A 19,293-nucleotide genomic window follows, 5' to 3' on the forward strand; every position below is an offset into this window, starting at 1 on the left:
TATATTTTCTTTTCCTTTTGAAAATTTTATTTGAAAGATCTCTTCAATTTAATTCAAGAGAACATTTTTACTGTTGTACAATCATACTCTGCTGGTCTAATTGTTTACAGGGTATTCCAAAATAAAGGGACTCCAGAAGGTTTTTATTGAGTATAAATTGCCACAAAATCATGCAAACTATGCTTCCCTAGGATAATTATAATATAGTTATATTATGTAGTTATATTATGCAGCGTATACAATAATGTAATTTAGTCTAATACAGTTATATTATGTATTTATATTATGCAGCCTATACAATAATGTAATTTAGTCTAACACAGTTGACCCTAATTTTTAACACTTCCATTGTTTAAAAATACACATGGAAAAAACCCCAATATCCTTACAATGCACCTATAGCTGTTTAATAACAACTGCTTTTTGTTTTGGATTCTTTACATACATATTATTCTCATTTAGTGCCATCTTTAGCTAGAATCTCATAACTTGCCGCAGCCCGGCTGGCTGGGCAAANCCTTCATATTTGTAATAACATTTAATTTCTTTATTTTCCATATACTGGCCGTGCTAAAATAGAATATAGCATCTTTCATACAATAGAAACCAACAAATAAAACTTTTATTTTAAAACAAATAAAACTTGTGGTTGCACAACACCTTTGAGCCATGTATTAGATGGCTCAGGACTGTGAATATGTGAATGTCATTGGGATAAAAATATCTAAAAGGAACAACAAAGTTGGTGATGTTCAACAACTAAAAAATTACTACAGAAGTCATATAGGATCAAATTATTTATTACCACACTATAGCATGTAGAATATAATCACAAATCTAGGAGAGTTTAAGGCCTAGTCCAAAGACTAAGAACAAAAGTGATTAATAAATAAGCAATGCATCTATCATGGGCAGTTATTGTGAAAGTTGAAAGATGTACATCTGATTATGGAGAATGGGAAAATGTCTTGAAGAAGATGACATTAATGGAACTTTAAGGACTAATGGCATGTAAGTGTTTGGGTTGGAGGTAAAGAAATACAATACCACCAGGCAAGGTTTCCTAGTTGCAAGAGGGGTATGTGGTAGATCAAAGCTATTCAACTGTCCAATCTGGTTGACATAAACACTGTATAAATTGGGAACACATATTAAAGAACAGGTGTCAAAGGACCATGACTGTGTCCCCTTGTGTTCCTAGTATATATTGTAATGATATGCATTGCAATGGTGAATGTCAAAGATAGACAAAATGTTTGTTAAAGTTTTTGGGGTTTTTTTAGTTATAGATAGACACAATATCTTTATTTTATTTATTTTAATTTATATGTGGTGATGAGAATCTAACCCAGTGCCTCACACATGCTAGGCAAGTGCTCTACCACTGAGAAACACCTTCTGACTAAAACTTGTTTCTCTATAAACTTGGATAATACTAACAGTATATTCTAGCATTTATTACTATTGTGGCATTCAGACTAAGACAGGTGTGTGACAAATTTGAAGTACCAGGAAAGCACAGTATAAGTAGAATAATTGCATTTAAAATGTGTTAGAAATGTGTTTGGGGCCATCTGGGGAATGTTTGCAAGCTATCCTATGCAATCTGTACTCCACGCATAATACAACAAGAAATTAGGACAGCCTACTGGCCATAACCCTGGTTCTATGGTACAAATGAGTGGGCAGTATGGGGACAGCTGAGTGTGGTGCATGATGAGATCACACTGGCAAGTTGTTCAGAAGGTTTAGGACCCTGCCCTCATTTTTCTACTTGGTGATCAACTAAAGGCCCATCCTTATGAACTGTAGTGAAATTTTGGGGACATGGAAAGAGGGAAATTCTCCATGGAGAGGAAGTACAACCCTTAGGGAGATGAGAACCTGCCACAGAACAGAACAGTGTTGGTTTCATTATGCCTGATGAAGAAAAGGAAGGGGTGGTTAGCACAGAATGTTGGTTTACATGATGAGCCGAATAGCACTATGTTTACGGCTGTGGCTGCCGCAGCCTCAGTGCCTTCTTCATTCACCTCCACGACACTCTTGTGCACAACCTTGGACAGACACAGGTCTGTCTCAGTTGACATGGCAGACAAGTCAGCCTGGCCCGGTTGAAAGGCATCGACCATTCCCAAACGCTGAAGCACAGACTTCATTTCATAATCCTCCTGCAGTTTAAATCTTGGAAGGAAAACTTCCACTTCAGTATTCTGCAAAGAGGCTGCCTTGGTCCAGGCTATGAATTTCTCAAAAGTAAGGTTATTTTCCACCTGAAAGACCAGAATCACAGTTTCATATTCAGGCTCTTGTGGGTATCGACGGACACAGACATTTGCATGAACATTCCTTGTTAACTGTCCACACAGGACCAGCAGTGCCTTCAGCAGCCTAGAAACTTGTGAGAGATCTGACTTGCCCACCACCCCACGTGCTATCCCATATATGATTTCCCTGCAGGAAGACTGTGGCTGTCCCTCCTTATCCATCCACTAGCAAACCATGTTTATTTGTGAAAAGCATCTATGCCTAGTCAATGGTGCTTTTCTAGTGGTATCTGTTGCTTTGAATGAGGCTTAGTTTTCACATGATAAACCATTGCTGGCAAGCCAAAGAGACTGGGCAAAGGAAGGGCTCTCAGTGTGAGCCTCTTCAGGAGAGGGACAAGTGCCAAAGGTGGAATGAGGCACTGTTTGTGGAAACTCATCCTCACAGTTAGGGACCTGGACAGAGGGAAAGCCCATGGGAGCTGCTCTGCTCCCAGTGACCCTTTAGGTCATCACAGTGCACTGCCACCATTGAGAGAATGGTTGACTCTCTTGCAATAGGGATCATATCACAAGGAATCAAGGAGGACAGGGCTGGGCCATTTGGGCTTTGGGTTGGAGATACTGTGAAAGAAAGGCACAGGGTGTACCCAATTCTTCCCACAGAAATTGTGAGTTCAAAAGAGTGCATCCCCTGCTGACTCACCACACTGAGGTCCACGTCCTCATCTGGGAGCAGGATGATCATGCTCAGTGTCTTGCCAGCATAGGGCAGCTCCAACACCTTTGTCTGGGCCTCACTGATGTAGATGAAGTTAAAATTGGCTTCCTGCCACATCATCTGCACTGGCCATTCCTCCTCCTGAGAGGAATGACCACATGAGCACAGCATTTAAAATGGTATAAAAAGGGCAAGAAAACTCTCAAATCTGCTGGGGTCCAGCACTGCTAGAAATTAACGAATAATTATCTGAAATATGCCTTATAAATAAGGGGAGGAATTTAATGCATACAAGCTACCTTATTGCATTACATTGCATGTTAAGGGTTTACAGAATTTAGCAAACTATACTAATATCCGTTTTACTTAAAGTTGACTAGCGCCTTTGCAGTCATTTTTAATAATATGAAGCAGCAGATGTTGAATCAATAATGATAAGGTATGATTAACAACAATTCAACTGTGAGATTATTTTTTAAGATTTTTTTAGTTGTACTTGGATACAATAACTAGTTATTTTATTTGTTTATTTATATGTGGTCCTTAGGATTGAACCCAGAGGCTTGCACATGCTAGGCAAGTGCTGTACCACAGAGGCACAACTCCAGTACCTAAATGTGAGATTATTTTAATTAAAGAATAATAGATTGAAGATCTGGGATGTAGCTTCATGGTGCACCACTTGCTTAACATGGACAAGGTTATGAGGTTGATCCCTCATTGCACAAAAATGTAAAAACCAAACAAAAATCATGATTCAATATATGTGTTTTCACATTCCCTCTTTGTACTCTGTCTCATGTCTGATATATATATATATATATATATATATATATATATATATACACACACACACACACACATATATATAACATACATACATATGTCACCTCTTTTTGCTTTTTATCCAAGCAACTCGTGTCTATAAGGAGATATTTGTGTCCAGAATAAGGTTAAACCAATACATTATGAGACTTCATCAAAGGCATTTAAAGTGCTAATAGGCTGTAAACCATAATAGATAGCAAGTATTATTTATTCAAGTCATTTTTCCACTGAGATTAAAATTCATTAAAAGAGATGATAAGTTTGAAATTATTATTAACCAATTATGCCTTTACAAAGTTAAATTTTCTATTCAATTTCTTCCTCAGACTAGCATAATTTTTGAAAGTCTCTCCCTACCTGGTTTATTTTGAAAGGCATTTCTTTTGTGCATGGTTTGTCAAATTTCTCATCCCATGTTCCTTGGAAGTAGATGGCATTGACAAGAACCAGCCTGGTCTGCTCATCAATCGAGCCCATTGGTAGCAACTCTGGAATTTTACCTTTCAAGAAAAGCACATATTCTGTCAGTGGCTTTTTCTGAACCCATGGTGAATAAACATGACAACGATGTCTTGGAGATCCAAACATTATGGTTTCAAATGTGCTGAGTTTGGATGATATGTATAAAAGTCAAAAATCCCAGCTGTGAGTGGTATTCATGATGATAGACACTGGAAGAGCCACCAAATTGAAGATGGTGAAAGACTTCTATGTCACTGGAGGAAAGCAGGTTGGGACAAAGCAGAAACTTGACACCAGGTTGGAGAAGAAGACAAGCAGCAAAGGAGAGAGGGGCTGGGTAGGAGCTGACATTACCTGCTGTGGGTAAGAGCAGTGTCAGGTCTAAGGCCCTGTGGTCAGGCCCAGTTCTAATGTTGTACAGATACCTGGCCACATTCTTGGGGCAGATAGAATTGAATAGCTCCAGAGCAAGGACATAGGAGGAGTTTCTGGAAGCTATATAAGAGATGATATGATTGCATCCTCCTGGCACCTGGAATCCCTGGAACAGGTAATAATTTGGGTAGGTGAAGGTATGTCCTTCTTTCCCCGTATATCAAGTGGTATGTTTCCAAGGAACTAAGAGCATCCCTGCTAATTTGCTGCCTCTAGAGGGCACAAGAAGAGAAGACTCCAAGAAGAAGTAGTGGAAAGAACTACCTCTATTTTTTACTGTCTCATTTGTTAGCAGAAATAGGGACATTCCTAGAGATGTGTAAGTGACTGATGGTTCAAATATCAAACCATTATTGATCTAGAGGACCAAAGTTAGAAGTTGTCACTCTCTAAAACAGAAATGGTACATTTTAACCTCACAAGCAGGGTGTTTTCAATCTGTGGAATGGATCAGCCCTGAGAGAGGTTGACTAATCAAGTCTAGGCTTCTCAAGTCTGATGAAGGACACTTACGTGAGAGATAGGAAAGAAGAAGTAGGAGAAGTCATCTTAACATGTAAAAGTTGGAAAAGTGAAGTCCAAACTGACCCCAGGAAGAGGAGGGCCAAGGGCATGACTTGGGAAGATCTGGCCATTGATCTGTTCCCATAGATGACAGTCACCTGCTGTGTGAACAATACAGGCCATTGACATGTAAAGTATTATATGGGAAATCTGACCTACAAGTTTCTATTGACACTTGCATCAGCCACTCTGGCCCTGGGAAAACAGACAGCATTAATTCTCTGGTTTTGAAAACCTGAGCACTGATCAGATCTTCTGTGAGCCACTAAGGTTCACAGGCAGTAAGAGGCTCAGCCAGGCAACCTTGCTCTGATGGTTCTGCAACACAAGTGACATTAGCAGTGAGGAGGAGAGGTAGAAGAGAGAGGAGAACAGGGTTGGGGTGGGAGGAGAGTGAAATAACTTATATTTCTGACCTTTTGTTTCTTTAGAGACCCAAGTATTTATATGCTCCCTGGACTTCTCTGTAGCTTCAGCAAAGGACAGCAGCTCCAGCTCCCCATGGTAGAACTGAAGACAGGACTCCTTAAATGTCTTGGGAGAGAAATAGTTCAAATGGCCAGGTTGCTCAATAAAATGACAGTGAGCTTCAAGGCATTCTGAAGGCTATCTTTAGGTTGTTCTTAAAATTAAAAATATGATCAAATCTTAAGCTACTTGATGGTGAAATATTTCAGTTTGTTAGGAGATATTTCCTGAGCTCAAGAGAAAATAAATGAAATTTTAGATATTGCCAAAATTGAAATAATACAAGTTATTTTTGTAGAATTGGGGTCTTTATAAAACACAGTTTACTGTGAGTTTCTCAAGTTCTCTGGAATATTGTCCTTTTATTTACCTATTTATTTATTTGTTTGTTTGTTTTCTTATTTATTTATTTTTGCTTGGTTTTGCAGTACTGGGAATTGAGCTCAGGGCCTTGAGCATGCTAGGCAAATGCTGTACCACTGAGCTATGTCCCAAGGCAGTTTTCCATTTTGTTTTTGAGACAAGGGTATCACTAGGTTGCCCAAGATGGCCTCTAACTCTCCATCCTCTTGTCACAGCCTCCCCAAAATGCCATACTGCCTGGTCTCTAGGGTCTCTCTTCTGGGTTGTATATTTCCAGGTATTTTAAATTCCACTTTTATTGTTCTGTTGACTCAACTTACTGAGAGGAAATCATAGGTCTTCTCTCCAAAGAGCCTGTTGGCTGTTGTAAGCAAGTACTTAGACCCAGGCTTGTTCACTTGGGTGAGAAGCATCTGGAAGCCCTTATGGATGTCTTCCTCTGTGTTTAAAGACATTGCCTGTGAAGGAAAGCAAGAAAACCCTCTCAGTTTTGATCTTGATCTCCACAAGTATTTTCAAGCAATATTCTTCTCAAATACTGCATGAATTTATCCTTTGAGAGGAAGTTGATTCTAATTGAGAAGTGACACTGGTGGGATAGGTGGAGAGAGGGGCCAGGAAACTGCTGAGTAAGATACGGGTTTTGTACCTGCACAGAGCTCTCTGCATAGTTTATAGATGAGCAATAGAACAAAACGAAAGGGGCAAGAGAGATTCAGAAAAGGGACTATTCTTAAGTCCTCTATCCCATGGAAACCACAAATTTGTCAGAAATAAAGAAAAACTTTCCTCTATTTATGTACAAAATAATGCAGTTCAAAACAGTAATATTACTTGCCTTTATTTATTTACAAAGATGCAGTTCAAAAAACTAAAAGTCCATGAAAAATTTGGACAGTAATGCAATCATCATGATAACATTTAAAAGGAAATAAAAGTATAAAATGAGCAATATGATTAATAAGAATAAATCAGTTCTTAAACAGTATCCTAGAGAGAGATAATATATGATTACTATATGATACTTTATATTTCAATAAAGGTGTAATATTCAACAAGGGAGTTTCATTTGACTCTGAAATACATAAATCACACAATTTATATTTAATGATGTCAATGTAGGAAACTAAAAATCAATAACACTACAAATAAAATACCAACAACATGAAAATTAACCTACTAAGTATTAAAAACAATTTCTAAAGAAATAACTTTCCTATGTAACAATCAAATAACTAACATGTTGACTATTTTTTTCTTTATATTTACTCAGCACTAGCTTTTGACATAGTATAAATAAGTGACAAAGCAGCACAAATTTGGGATGCAATCTTAAATGACAGTACTCAAAAAAATCTATAAAACTCATATTCCTAGAATTTGTAAAATGACTTCCGTTTCCCAACATAATTAAATTTAAGTTACATATATTTTTCTCAGTCTTCCAGTTGGTCAATATACCTTCTTTTTTGCCTAGATATTAGCCAGAAATTAACAAGAAAAGTCCTGTCACCTGGCAAAGATGTACAACCAAATTACCAAACCTTTTATTTTGTAACTGGAATGCCGTCTAACGGAATATAGAAGGTATTCAGCAAAAGGGGTCAATGTGACTTGGTTTGACAAGTTAATTTGAAAGAAAAAATATATAAACATCTTATATCCCACACAAACTGAAGTTTCCTGAATAATTTAAAACCAGAAAGAAAAACCTTTTAGTAAATTAATTTTGACCATGAAAGAAATTAGCAGAATGACAATTCTACAAGAAACCAATTAGAATCATTTTCAAAAAAGTGGTAATACAGGTTTGTGTAGTTTCAGTCTTTTCAACCTTAAAGGCAAATCTGAAACAACAGTAGTAACAGGCAGGAGCAACAGGAATAATGTAATGGCAATCTTTTGAGGATATTTGTGTATTAACACAATCATATTTTTGTTAGTCTATTCACTCCACAGTTGTTTTCTTATGAATAAGCATGAGTCATAGTAGACACATAGATCATATCAGTTAAGTCTCTTGTCACAACAAGCATTAGAACTTTTTGGAGCTGTTTCTTCTGTGAAACATGATTTTGAGTAGCAAGTTGTTTTTCCTCTGTGGCTCATGCCCAGGCCTGAGATTTGCAGTAATATAGGAGCAGTTTAACATCACTGCCCAAATATCCCTCATCTGGGGGAGGAGCAAAGGACTGATTCCCATAAGTGAACAACTGTTCTAAGGCCACAAGTTTAAGGAACTTCTTGATGAAGTCAATGAGTCCTTGCATGATTCAGGTTCTCTCTACAACCCAAATTTGTTTTCATTATAGGTGTACCCCACAGCCTTTAGAACTATGTCCATTTTTATCTTGGTGTCACTGCAAGGCCCTCTCCCTGGCAAGACTGCAGCAGAAGAAGGGGACTCTGGAGTGGCTATATTTGGGGAGACATCCGTAAGTCCTTCATGCCAGCAGCAGCAGTTGAAGAGAGTTTCCACACTGACCTTGATGATTCTTAAAGTAAACACTAAAAATGTTTATCCTCTTCTAAAGAATGATTCTCATATTTAACATAATATTTAAATATATGACTTATAATTTAGAAAATAATATGAATGTTCTATTACCAAACCAAGTAATTTCATCAAAAAATAGTTCAGCAGCATTAATTATTTTAATGTTCCAAAGGAAATAATGATATAACAAAACTCCCAACACACAATGTTAGAAAAGGGAGAAAAAAAATCCTGAGGAATTTAGGGAAAAACACAAAATGCTCATGAGTCCAAGAATTGATCTTTTCCAAGAAAGCACACATATCTACCCAACATAGACTGACATCAGCAATTGTAAGAAAAATGTATCAATACTCACAAGAAAAGTTATAAATGAAAAAGAGATTACACAATAACCCCTGCAAGCAACCACCACAACATTTCACTGGAGGAAACACCTCACCTCTCTCCTTCCCTTCATTCTGTACCCTCTCCCTGAAATGGTCCAGGCTCACCCCTCCTTCCTCAAGAGTTCTGGAAAACTCAAGGAGGGGATAAAAGACAACCTTGCAGACCAGTCTCTCCTCCTGAGTGACAGGTGAGCTTACCTGAGCCATCTGGTCTTTGGTGTTGCCCTTTGCCCCCAGGAGGACCATGGCCAAGGCAGAGGAGATGCCCAGGGGAGAAAAAAACACATTTTGTGAAGGTCTGTCTTGACACAGCATCTTCAAAACCTGGATGGCAAAGGTGCCATTTGCTTTTGAAAGAGAATCCATGATGCAGGGTCTGGGGGCAAAGAAGACAGAGAAACACAATGAAATGGGGCTGGGGACACTGTGTGTGCTCTCTGCTTGGCTTTCATTTTTCTTGTGAATCAGAAAATTTCTGAGTACCAGTGAAAGCCATGGGAGTAGATTAGACATGTGAGGAAGGGGCTGGTGTCTGTAGAACATCAAACTGTCAAGGAAAGGAAGAGCAGAAAAGCATGCATAGGAGAACAGAACTTGACAGGTTGAAGAAAGAAGAGTGAATAGTCAAAGCAAGAGCAAGGAGGTGCTGCTTGAAGCCAGAGACAGTGGAGTGTAAACACCATGGGGCAGCTCTATGCAGTGAGACCCTCCCTCACCCGAGGAGGGCCTTAGATCCTGGGAAACCTCCTTGACAACTTCCCATTTCTCAAAGATCCCTCCAAATCCATGCCCAAGCCTGCCTTCAGTACCCTCCCAAATCATTCTACCCACTCCTCTTCTCTAGCCCTTATGATCCTGTGCCTAGTACAAACCACATGTCTCCACTGAAGAGCCTCTGACCTCCATGACCATGAGATCCCAAGTACAATCAGCACTTGCTCACTAAAATGCAAAGCAAGTGGGCTGGGAAGTATCAGAACATGGGCGTCCCATGTTCTGATAAGAACAAGAAGTGGTATCTTGATCCTATGAGCTCTCCCTTAAGTCTCCAGTGGTGCTTGGGAGAAGCTCAAAACGTGTTTTGTAGATGGCATCCCACCTGCCTGGCACTGTAGTTTGCTGCAGTTCTCCTCTATCACAGCCTCCACCTCTACCCACCCTGATCCACCCAGTTACCTCTGAGCCTTGGAAAATAGTGATATACAAATTAAGAGGCTCCTCTTCAAATCTCTGTCACCAGGCTCAAATCACTCATTGCTCTCTCCTAGGCTCAGCACCAAGAGGCACCAGATGTCCTAGTCTACAGCTCCCTCCTCCCCACCCTGACTCATCACTGCAAATTGTAATTCCTTTTCTCATTTATTGTTGGACCCACAAGATTGGCTGCTGTTTGCAGGAAAGATACCTGGAATCCTGATTCTAAGCACCTGCAAGTATGCTCAGGAAATAGCAAGAGCTCCATCAATTATGGGGAAACCTCAGATAAATAAAGGGTGCACTGGTTGTGAACTGGATACTGGAGATTTTAAAAGCACAGTGAAAGGTAAGGCAGAGTTATTCTGTGACTCCCTGAGGAGAGAGGAGAGGTGAGAAAATAGGGCCAGTAGGTGGGAGTGGTGTTGGAGCATGAACACCCACCATGGAGAGGTCCAGAGGCAGCCAGGGGCAGGCAAGAGGCAAGCAGAGAAGCCAGGAGGCTGTGCAGCACCTTTGTCTTCTTGGAACCCTGCTGCCCTTCTCTGGGACTTGCCCTAAGCAAGGTCCTGCTGCACCATCGACCCCCATGATCTCCCGAGAAGCTGTTTCTAAACACAGCAATGACACTGACTTTTTAGATTGTCTTTTCTCATCTCAGTCTTTGACATCCCTTCTCCCAGTGGTGGCCTGGGGTTTCTAAACTTGCCTGCCTTGGTCCATTTCAGCCCCTGCACAGAGAAGTCCTCACCTGCCACCTTCCACGGAGTCTCTCTCTCAGGTCTCAGTTCTGCTAGCCTTGTGCTGACTTCTGAATCACAGGACCAGGATCTACAGCTGTGCCTCTCTCAGGTCCACTCTGGGGCCTCTACACTCCCAGAGACCTTTTACCAGGCCTGATTAGATCTGGGAATTCCTACCTTCCAATTAGCATTCAGTGCCCCAGGGAAGAAATCCAGTGTGAGCTGGGTCAGGTCATGAATTCCCTTGCTCTTGTGCCCCTAGCCTGGCCTCTGTCACCCACTGGTTTGCACTGGAACACCAAGGGAGACACTGGGGTGGAGTTGCACACAGCATGTTTTCTAGAGGATTCTGAAAGTGAAAGCACTCTAAACTGACAGCCAAAGGCAGGCTGCAATGTCCCCTGGGAAAAAAACAGTGGGGACTGGGGAAGGACACAGAGCCTACAAATCTGGGCTTCCCTACTTCCAGAAAGCAAAGACAGAATGACAGGCTGATATTTTAAGGGAGGAAAGTCCTACAGGTCTGTATTCTGAGCCTCCTGCCTGACACAAAGGAGAGATTCAGCTAAATGGAATGTGTCCCTTTCCCTTATATGCTGTTGGTGGGAATGTCAAGTAGCCCCATCACTATGGGAAATGGTAAGGAGTTTCCTCAGGAACTAAAGGTAGTGCTACCTACCACATGATTCAGTTATACCACTCTTCTCTGTGTACACGTGAAGGAATCAATGTCAGCATAGTAGAAGAGACAGCTGCATACCCAAGTTTGTCCCAGCATAGTTCACAAGAGCCAAATTATGAAATCTGCCTAGGTGCCCATTAGCAAATAAATTCATCAAAAAAGTGGTAAGTATAAGGGTACAGTAGAGTTTAATTTATCCATAAAAAGGAAGGAAATGTGATTTGTACAAAACAGATGAAACTGGAAAACATCATGTTTAAGCAAAACAAGTTTCAGAAAAACAAGTATATGATGTTTTCTTTCATATGTGGAGTATAGAGAATGATATAAAATGACATGTAAGTAGAAGATGGACTAATAGGAAAGATAAGGGGTGAGGGAAAGTACAAGGGGGGACAAGAGAGTGTTACAGGTAGGGTGGATTCAGTTAGAGCACTTTATATGCATGCGTGAAATTGCTACAATTAAACAATTTTTTGCATACTTACTATGAACTCATAATTATATAAAAATAAATTTTTAAAAATGTTGTTTCCAAGGGCTGTGTATATAATTTAGTGGTAGTGTGCTTGCCTCATATACACAAGACTCTGGCCTTAATCTTCCACACCAGAAAAAAAAAATAAAAACTTTGTTTTCCAGTTTCTCTACCACTCATTATTACCAGTGCAGCACTCTCTTAGAAAACACAGTGTCCAAAATCTGACCAGCTGATCCCTTTTCCAACTTCTGGTGCTTAGGCTGTGGAACTGGTTTATAAGCAGACCCACTTCTCATTGGCAATGTGACAGAAACAGAGACTGAATCAAAATGGCTCAGGTCCTCAAGTGTGTCCATCAGCAGTATCTGAGGCATGGACCACCTGGAGCACATTGGTTTAGTAGTTCATGTCATCCAAGCTCCACACACTTCCCCATCCCTCTTTGTACCAGCTTCAAGCAATTGGAATTACTTCATGTTGACATATTGTCCCAAGAAGGGAGCAGACCAAATGTCTCTTCCTCTGAAGCAGGGAACTTTTTCTAGAAGTTTGTCCATCAGCAGATACCTGTCTTTTTTCAAATTAATGAAAATTAGTTTTCTCTCCTGAGTGCCTGAATTAGGGTGAGGCAAAACATTTATCAGGCACACTTTCTTAGGTGCTAACCCTCCATTTAAATGACCCCGAGAATGAGGGCTTCCATAAATTTTCACTGAAGGTGCCGTGCCATTTTTTAATAACACTATTACTCCTTGGCACATGCCTGTAATCCCAGCAGTTAGGGAGGCAGAGGCAGGAGGATCTAGAGTTCAAACCCAGCCTCGGCAAATTAGCAAGACCCTGTGCCAATCAAAAAATAAAAATATTTGGGGATGTGGTTCAGTGGTTAGGTATCCCTGGCTTTACTCTCTGTATACAAAAATAAATAAATGAATACACGTGAAAGTAAACAGATAAATAATGCTTGTAAAAAGGTGAATATGCTTACCATAATATTGATAAGAGAAGGAATCTGAGACATTCTAAATTCAGTTATAAGTAGGATGAAGGAAAGAAAAGATGTGAGTTTAACTGATGGTTTCAAGCTAAACCAAGAAAGAAAAAAAAATAACTGCAGCATATTTCTTTCCCATATTTTTAAGATCGGCCATTGAGACAAAATTTTATTCTGTTTATTGACTCAACCAACCAAGAGGCTACAGAAACATGTCTCTACTGACTCTCTTCCTATCCCAGTCATATCCCTCTTCTCTCTATATATTGTAGATTTAATGAAAGTAATCTGCACCTCCTGCTCCCTGGATTTTTACAACAAAATATCTTTAGATCCAGTGGACATTTTTCCAACTGCTACATGATAATGCTGCTTGTGACTTAGGGAATTTGCCCTAGAACCAGGCTAACAACATGCACAGCTTGTATTTCAGAGATCTCTCCATCTCAAAACTATGGTTTAATAATACTCACCCCTTGAAATCATTCAATTTCGAGTATTCACAGAGCTGTACAACTGTCACCACTATCTTAGTCAAGAACATTACATCACTTCAAAAACAAATGGGATACTCATTTATAATTATTCTCCAGTAACTGCTCCCTCTTCCCCAAGCTCTGGAAACCACTAATCCATATTTTTCTCTATGTATTTGCCTATTTAGAGCATTTCATGTAAGGAATCATACAGTCTGAGGTATTTTGTTACTGCCTGATTGCAATCTCCAGCTTCTGTAACTTGGCTTGCTTGCATTGGTTAAACCCCCAAACAACCCTTTTGTGGTGTTCAGGCTTAAAAGGGGCACCCTTACAATTGTTCGGGGCTGATCAGGGGAACAGCTTTATGTTCTGGTCAGTCACCACTTGTGTGCTTCGATAAAGGCTTGATTCAATTATGAATCAAGTGGTCTGAAAGTCAATTTATGAAACCCTGGGATGTTGCTTTAACTATAACTAAGGCTTTGGTCATTTGGAGCATTTGTGGGTCTTCTGAATGGCTCTGACCACACCTACACACTACACTTCCCAGGCTATGCACATTAATGTGGGCATTATCAGGAGCTTCTCAGGGATTCGTGGAGCAGCAGGGGCTCAGATGAGATGCTAATAAATACTTTAAGTATAATTACACTAAAACTAAGGTTTGTTTGAAATAGGGAACAGAGAGATGTGAGCAGTGGGAGCATGAGGTTAAAGGAATAATTCTATTGTGTGTGTCCACAGTACCAACTTCCAAGTGCTTTATTTTTTAAAAAGCTATTTGCCTCCAGTTCTGCCTGGCCTAAGTTGTCAGAATATGTCACATTCCTCAGAATACTATCTGTTATCTGTAGGAGAAATACAGGCCAGAAATGCCAATAAAGGTTCCCTGAAGGGGAACATTTGTGAACCTTATAAAGACCAGTTTGCAGAAGTCAGGGAGATAAGGATCATTCCCCCTAATCATGACTTCTGGACCAAGTGACCTAGAATTGTAATGGTGGGGACTTTTAAAATCTGATGTCATCCTGTTTTCAGTGAAAACTCAAGAGGTGGACCTGGCTGGGACTTTCTATAAACTTCCTGGGATACCCCCAATACAACTGTAGGGCAGGAGAAGAGTGTCATCTTCTTTCCTGAGAGGACACCCTTCCACAAGAAAGAGTGTCTTCTTTTCCCTTTTTCTGTCCCTTCTAATGAACTCACACCTGTTACTCTGAGAGACATGTCTGAAATCATTCTGGCACAATTGTAAGAGTTGGGCATTGAAGAGGGGACTCTGAGACTGCCTCAGTTTCTCAGCAAGCCAGTGTTCTGTAACAACATCTTCCAAAAAGAGTTCCTGTTGTTAATCCTCACATGGTGCTGGTGATAGTTTCACATTTCTGTTGGTGCATAGGATGAACTACCTGTTATCCTAGCATAGCAGCTACTCCTTCTCATTGCTCATAAGGAACTGTGGCCATCTTCTCTAACTTCTACTTTTTCTTCACCATTCTTGACAAATTTCTTTGTGATGATTTCTATGTCATTTATTAGTTTTGCAGGAATTTATATGAATTTGAATTTGCTTATCCCATGCCTCCAAGTGACATGGAAGCAAATGAATGAGGCCCCCCTGACCTACAGGGCCAAGTGAAATATAGGCTGTATCATATCCATAAAAATCCATGTCCAAATGCTGTTAATCCCCTAAAAGCAGAGAAAAAAAAAAACCAGCCAAAACATGGCCTCTGCTTTCCAAGGCAGCTTTTTTTTCTCAAAATTCTCAAATGGCCTTCCAACAAATATAACAAAAATGGGTCCCTTCCACCAAAATGTTGCCTGAAGTCATCATCTGGATTTAGGACTAGGAAATGATTTCCACCCACATCCTTCTTTGCCACATTTGGCATACATGTCTCATTTATAGCATCTGAAAAATTCCTCATGTGTCTCAGCCATTTGTTGGAATTTGCTCTCTGGGTCCTCTTTATTTTCAGAATTTTATCTGGATGCCACTTTAGTGCCAGTTTCTGATATGTCTTTTGGATCGCCTTGAGTGATTCATGTCTCTGCACACCTAGAATTTCATAGCAATACATTGTTTTAACAAATTTTTGGCACATGTTTGAGGTCTCTGGTGCAGGCAGCAGGAAGGAAAAAAGACACAGTGGACCTCCTCGTTTTCCTCATGGCTCCTCCCACTTTCCTCTCTGTTACTCCTTATTTTTCATCATCTATAAATTACTTATTGAAAGCTTAGATGATTACAATGATTTTTATTAGGTACTAGACATAATGATTATCCTAAATATTTTCTCATACCCTTTCTTGAAAATGGTGTTGTGGAGATAAAAATTGGGTACATTTGAAGCTTCTTTCAAGTTGGTCTCCAAAATGTTTTGCCACTTTTCAATCCCATGTACACTACCGCTTACACTATGAATAGTGGTCTGACTTATTTTTTTCTGAACTGTGCTGCACAGTGTCTGCTTCTGGCTCTTATTTGGACTCACAGTTCACAACCTGTTAAAAAAGCCATTCATAATACAGCTCTCACTCAAAATGTACCAAGCTAGACCATGTTCCCCCTTAGACCACATTCATTTTAGGCGACACACATTTCAAGTACTTAAAGAAGACAGCCAAGTAGATTTGGCAGAAAATAAATCCACAGAACCACATTGTAACTGAAAGTTTTTAATTCATTTTCTTCTCTAATTTTTAAAACATGTTCCTAAAATTTTAGTAAGTATAATTGACATGATAAACACTTAAATGTCTAATTTAAATTTCACAAATTTCAACATTGTATTCTCCAGTAAAACCCTCACCACCATCAAGATAATGAATATATTTATTACACTCCAAACATTCCTTCTTTGCAATCACTTGTTCAAACTTCTTTGCATCACCCACTCACGTACTTTCAGAAATCATGCAACTGTCACAGGAGAAGCCCTAAGGATGTCCTGCACAGGGAGAAGGGGACCTCAACTCAGCTCAGGCAGGTTTTGACTTACACCACAGAAAGAAATTTCAGGATGCATCAAAAGCAAACAATAAAAAATGATTTAGGAGAGCAATATTTATTCAAAGGAAGCAAACAATAGAACAGGAAAACACCCCAAGGGAGAAGGAGTGTAAGTGCTCCTAAGTGAGGCAGGAATTGGGGTTTCAGGTTCCTTCTTTTATATTTTTACCAAATTGCAACTATCAGATTTTTTTGTTTTCTCATTGTATTTTTATTATCAAATATGAGAAATATTATTATTAGATTTTATAATTATATATATTTTGTATTTGCATGTGAGGAAAAGACCATTCTTTCTCCCCTGAATTACAATTGCAAGTTGGCCAAAAATCAATGGATCATATATATTGGGGCTATTTCTGTGATATTTTGCTGTGTACTTGGATTCTGTCAGCAAGTAGTTCCTAACCAGGTAAGAACACTTTACCTCTGATCAGAAATGTGACCCAAAATAAACCCCCCTTTTTCATAGCAAACACAGTCTTTGTTATTGCATTATTAGCAACAGAAGTTGGACGAAGACATGGTACTAAGTACAACTGGTACAGAGGCATCTAAATGTTTCACACATCAGGCCATCATTAATCTCAGGGGCCATGGTTCAAAGAGGTCTTTCTCTGAAAAAGAAATAAATGAGGTTTGAACCAAGAAGAAGGATATTTTCAGTCCACAGAACTGCTCAATCCTGAGGAGGAATCTGCAGTTAATATATCAAATCTAGTAATTTCAAGTCCAATTAAGGGAGCTTATATTGGAAATATGTGATAAGTAGTCCCCTTAACATGTAAAGGTGGCAGGAAAAGTGACACACACTCTAGGAGGGGCATCCCAATTGCATGAGTTGGGAAAAGATGGGTCCAACAGTCTCTGTCTCACAGACATTCTGATCAATCTTTAAGATTGACATTCTTATCAATCCAAAACCAAAGGATTAATGATATTTGTTCTCCTAGGACCAGAGTGGCTAATACAAGGGTTAAAGAAACTCATTGGCCAGATTTCCCTTTTAATACTTTACATTAGAATAAACTGTCACTTGCCTGGAATTTTAACATGGCAGCTGACTATCATCTCTGTGAGAAGATCAATGGCCAGATCTTATCCAAGTCATGTCCTTGACCCTCCTCTTCTAAGGCCAATTTGGACTGCATTTCTCCAATTTTCACATGTGAATGACTTCTCCTACTGCTTCTTTCCTGTCTCTCACTTAAGCACCCTTCATCTGACTTGAGAAGCCTAGACTTGATTAGCTACAGAGTCTCTCTCAGGGCTGATCCATTCCACACACTGAAAACACCCTCCATGTGGGGCTAAAACTTACCTGTTGCTCTTTCAGAGTGTGACAAGTTCTACGCTTGGTCCTCAAGATCAATGATGATTTGATATTTAACCATTTAGACACTTTTGCACCACTAGGAACATCCCTATTTCTTCTAATAAATGAGAACATAAAAATAGAGGTAGTCCTTTCCACTATTTCTTCTTGGAATCTTTATGTCTTGTGTCCTCTTGAAGCAGAAAATTCCTGGGGATACTCTAATTTTTTTAATGGAAAGTACCACTTGATATTCAGGTTGAAAAGAATATTACTTCATCTACCCAAATCATTACCTGTTCCAGGGATTCCAGGTATCAGGAGGAGGCAATCATAATATCTCTTCTAGTACTTTTCAAAGACTTCTTCTATGCCCCTGGACTGGAGGTATTCAATTTTGTCTGCTGCTGAAATTTTGCCAGGTAGCTGTACAGTGTTAGAACTGGGCCTGACCACAGGGCCTTAGACCTGACACTGCTCTTACCCACAGCAGGTAACATCAGCTCCTACCCAGCCCCCTCTCCTTTGCTGCTTGTCTTCTTCTCCATCCTGGTGTCGAGTTTCTGCTTCATGTCACTCTGCTTTCCTCCAGTGACTTAGAAGTCTTTCACCATCTCCAACTTGTGGATCTTGCAGTGGCTGTTGTCATAAATACAGACCCATAGATGGAGTTTTTAACTTTTGTAGTTAACCTTCCAAACTCAGCACATTTGAAACCACAATGTTTGGATCTCCAAGACATCGTGTCATGCTTATTCACCACGGGTTCAGAAAAAGCAACTGATAAGAGTTTCTGCTTGTCTTTTTAAAATTTGTTTTATTTATATATGACAGCAGAATGCATTACAATTCTTATTACACATATAGAGCACAATTTTTCATATCTCTGGTTGTATACATATCATATTCATACCAAATTTTCTCTTCATACCTGTACTTTTGATAATAATGATCATCACATTCCATCATGATTAATAACCCCATGCCCCCTCGCTTCCCCTACAACCCCTCTGCCCCATCTAGACTTTGTCTATTCCTCCCATGCTCCTGCTCCCTATCCCGCTATGAATCAGCCTCCTTATATATCAAAGAAACATTATATCAAAGAAACATTTGGCATTTGGGTTTTGGGGAATGGCTAACTTAGCATTATCTTTTCTAACTTCATCCATTTACCTGTAAATTCCATGATTTTACTCTCTTTTATTGGTGAGTAATATTTTATTGTGTATATATGCCACATTTTTTATACATTCATCTATTGAAGGGCATCTAGATTGGTTCCATAGTTTAGCTATTGTGAATTGTGCACCTATAAACATTGATGTGGCTATGTCCCTATAGTCTGCTGTATTTAAGTCCTGTGTGTATAGACTGAGGAGAGGGACAGCTGGG

At 39.5% G+C, this 19,293-nt stretch overlaps 1 protein-coding gene and 1 pseudogene across 4 annotated transcripts; both read right to left on the reverse strand.

Annotated features, from left to right (window-relative positions):
• Nucleotides 1-523: 523 nt before the first annotated feature.
• On the reverse strand, nucleotides 524-11,270 carry LOC107160997 (serpin B9-like). Of its 4 annotated transcripts, none has more exons than XM_048799962.1 (7): nucleotides 11,109-11,270; nucleotides 9,193-9,370; nucleotides 6,429-6,566; nucleotides 5,694-5,811; nucleotides 4,174-4,316; nucleotides 2,974-3,129; nucleotides 524-2,273 (listed from the first exon to the last, which is right to left on the reverse strand). In XM_048799962.1, the coding sequence occupies exons 1-7, from the start codon at nucleotides 11,120-11,122 to the stop codon at nucleotides 1,869-1,871; spliced, it is 1,152 nt and encodes a 383-aa protein (XP_048655919.1). In that variant the 5' UTR covers nucleotides 11,123-11,270; the 3' UTR covers nucleotides 524-1,868. The 4 variants fall into 4 exon arrangements, with proteins under 4 accessions (XP_048655919.1, XP_015363037.1, XP_048655920.1 ...); XM_015507551.2 differs by lacking the exon at nucleotides 11,109-11,270 and adding an exon at nucleotides 10,940-11,094; XM_048799963.1 differs by lacking the exon at nucleotides 11,109-11,270 and adding an exon at nucleotides 10,633-10,738.
• Nucleotides 7,401-8,604, reverse strand: LOC107160985 (annotated as a pseudogene).
• Nucleotides 11,271-19,293: the final 8,023 nt, after the last annotated feature.

This window comes from Marmota marmota, unplaced genomic scaffold (assembly GCF_001458135.2).
Source record: "Marmota marmota marmota unplaced genomic scaffold, marMar, whole genome shotgun sequence".
NCBI classification, from domain to species: Eukaryota; Metazoa; Chordata; class Mammalia; order Rodentia; family Sciuridae; genus Marmota; species Marmota marmota.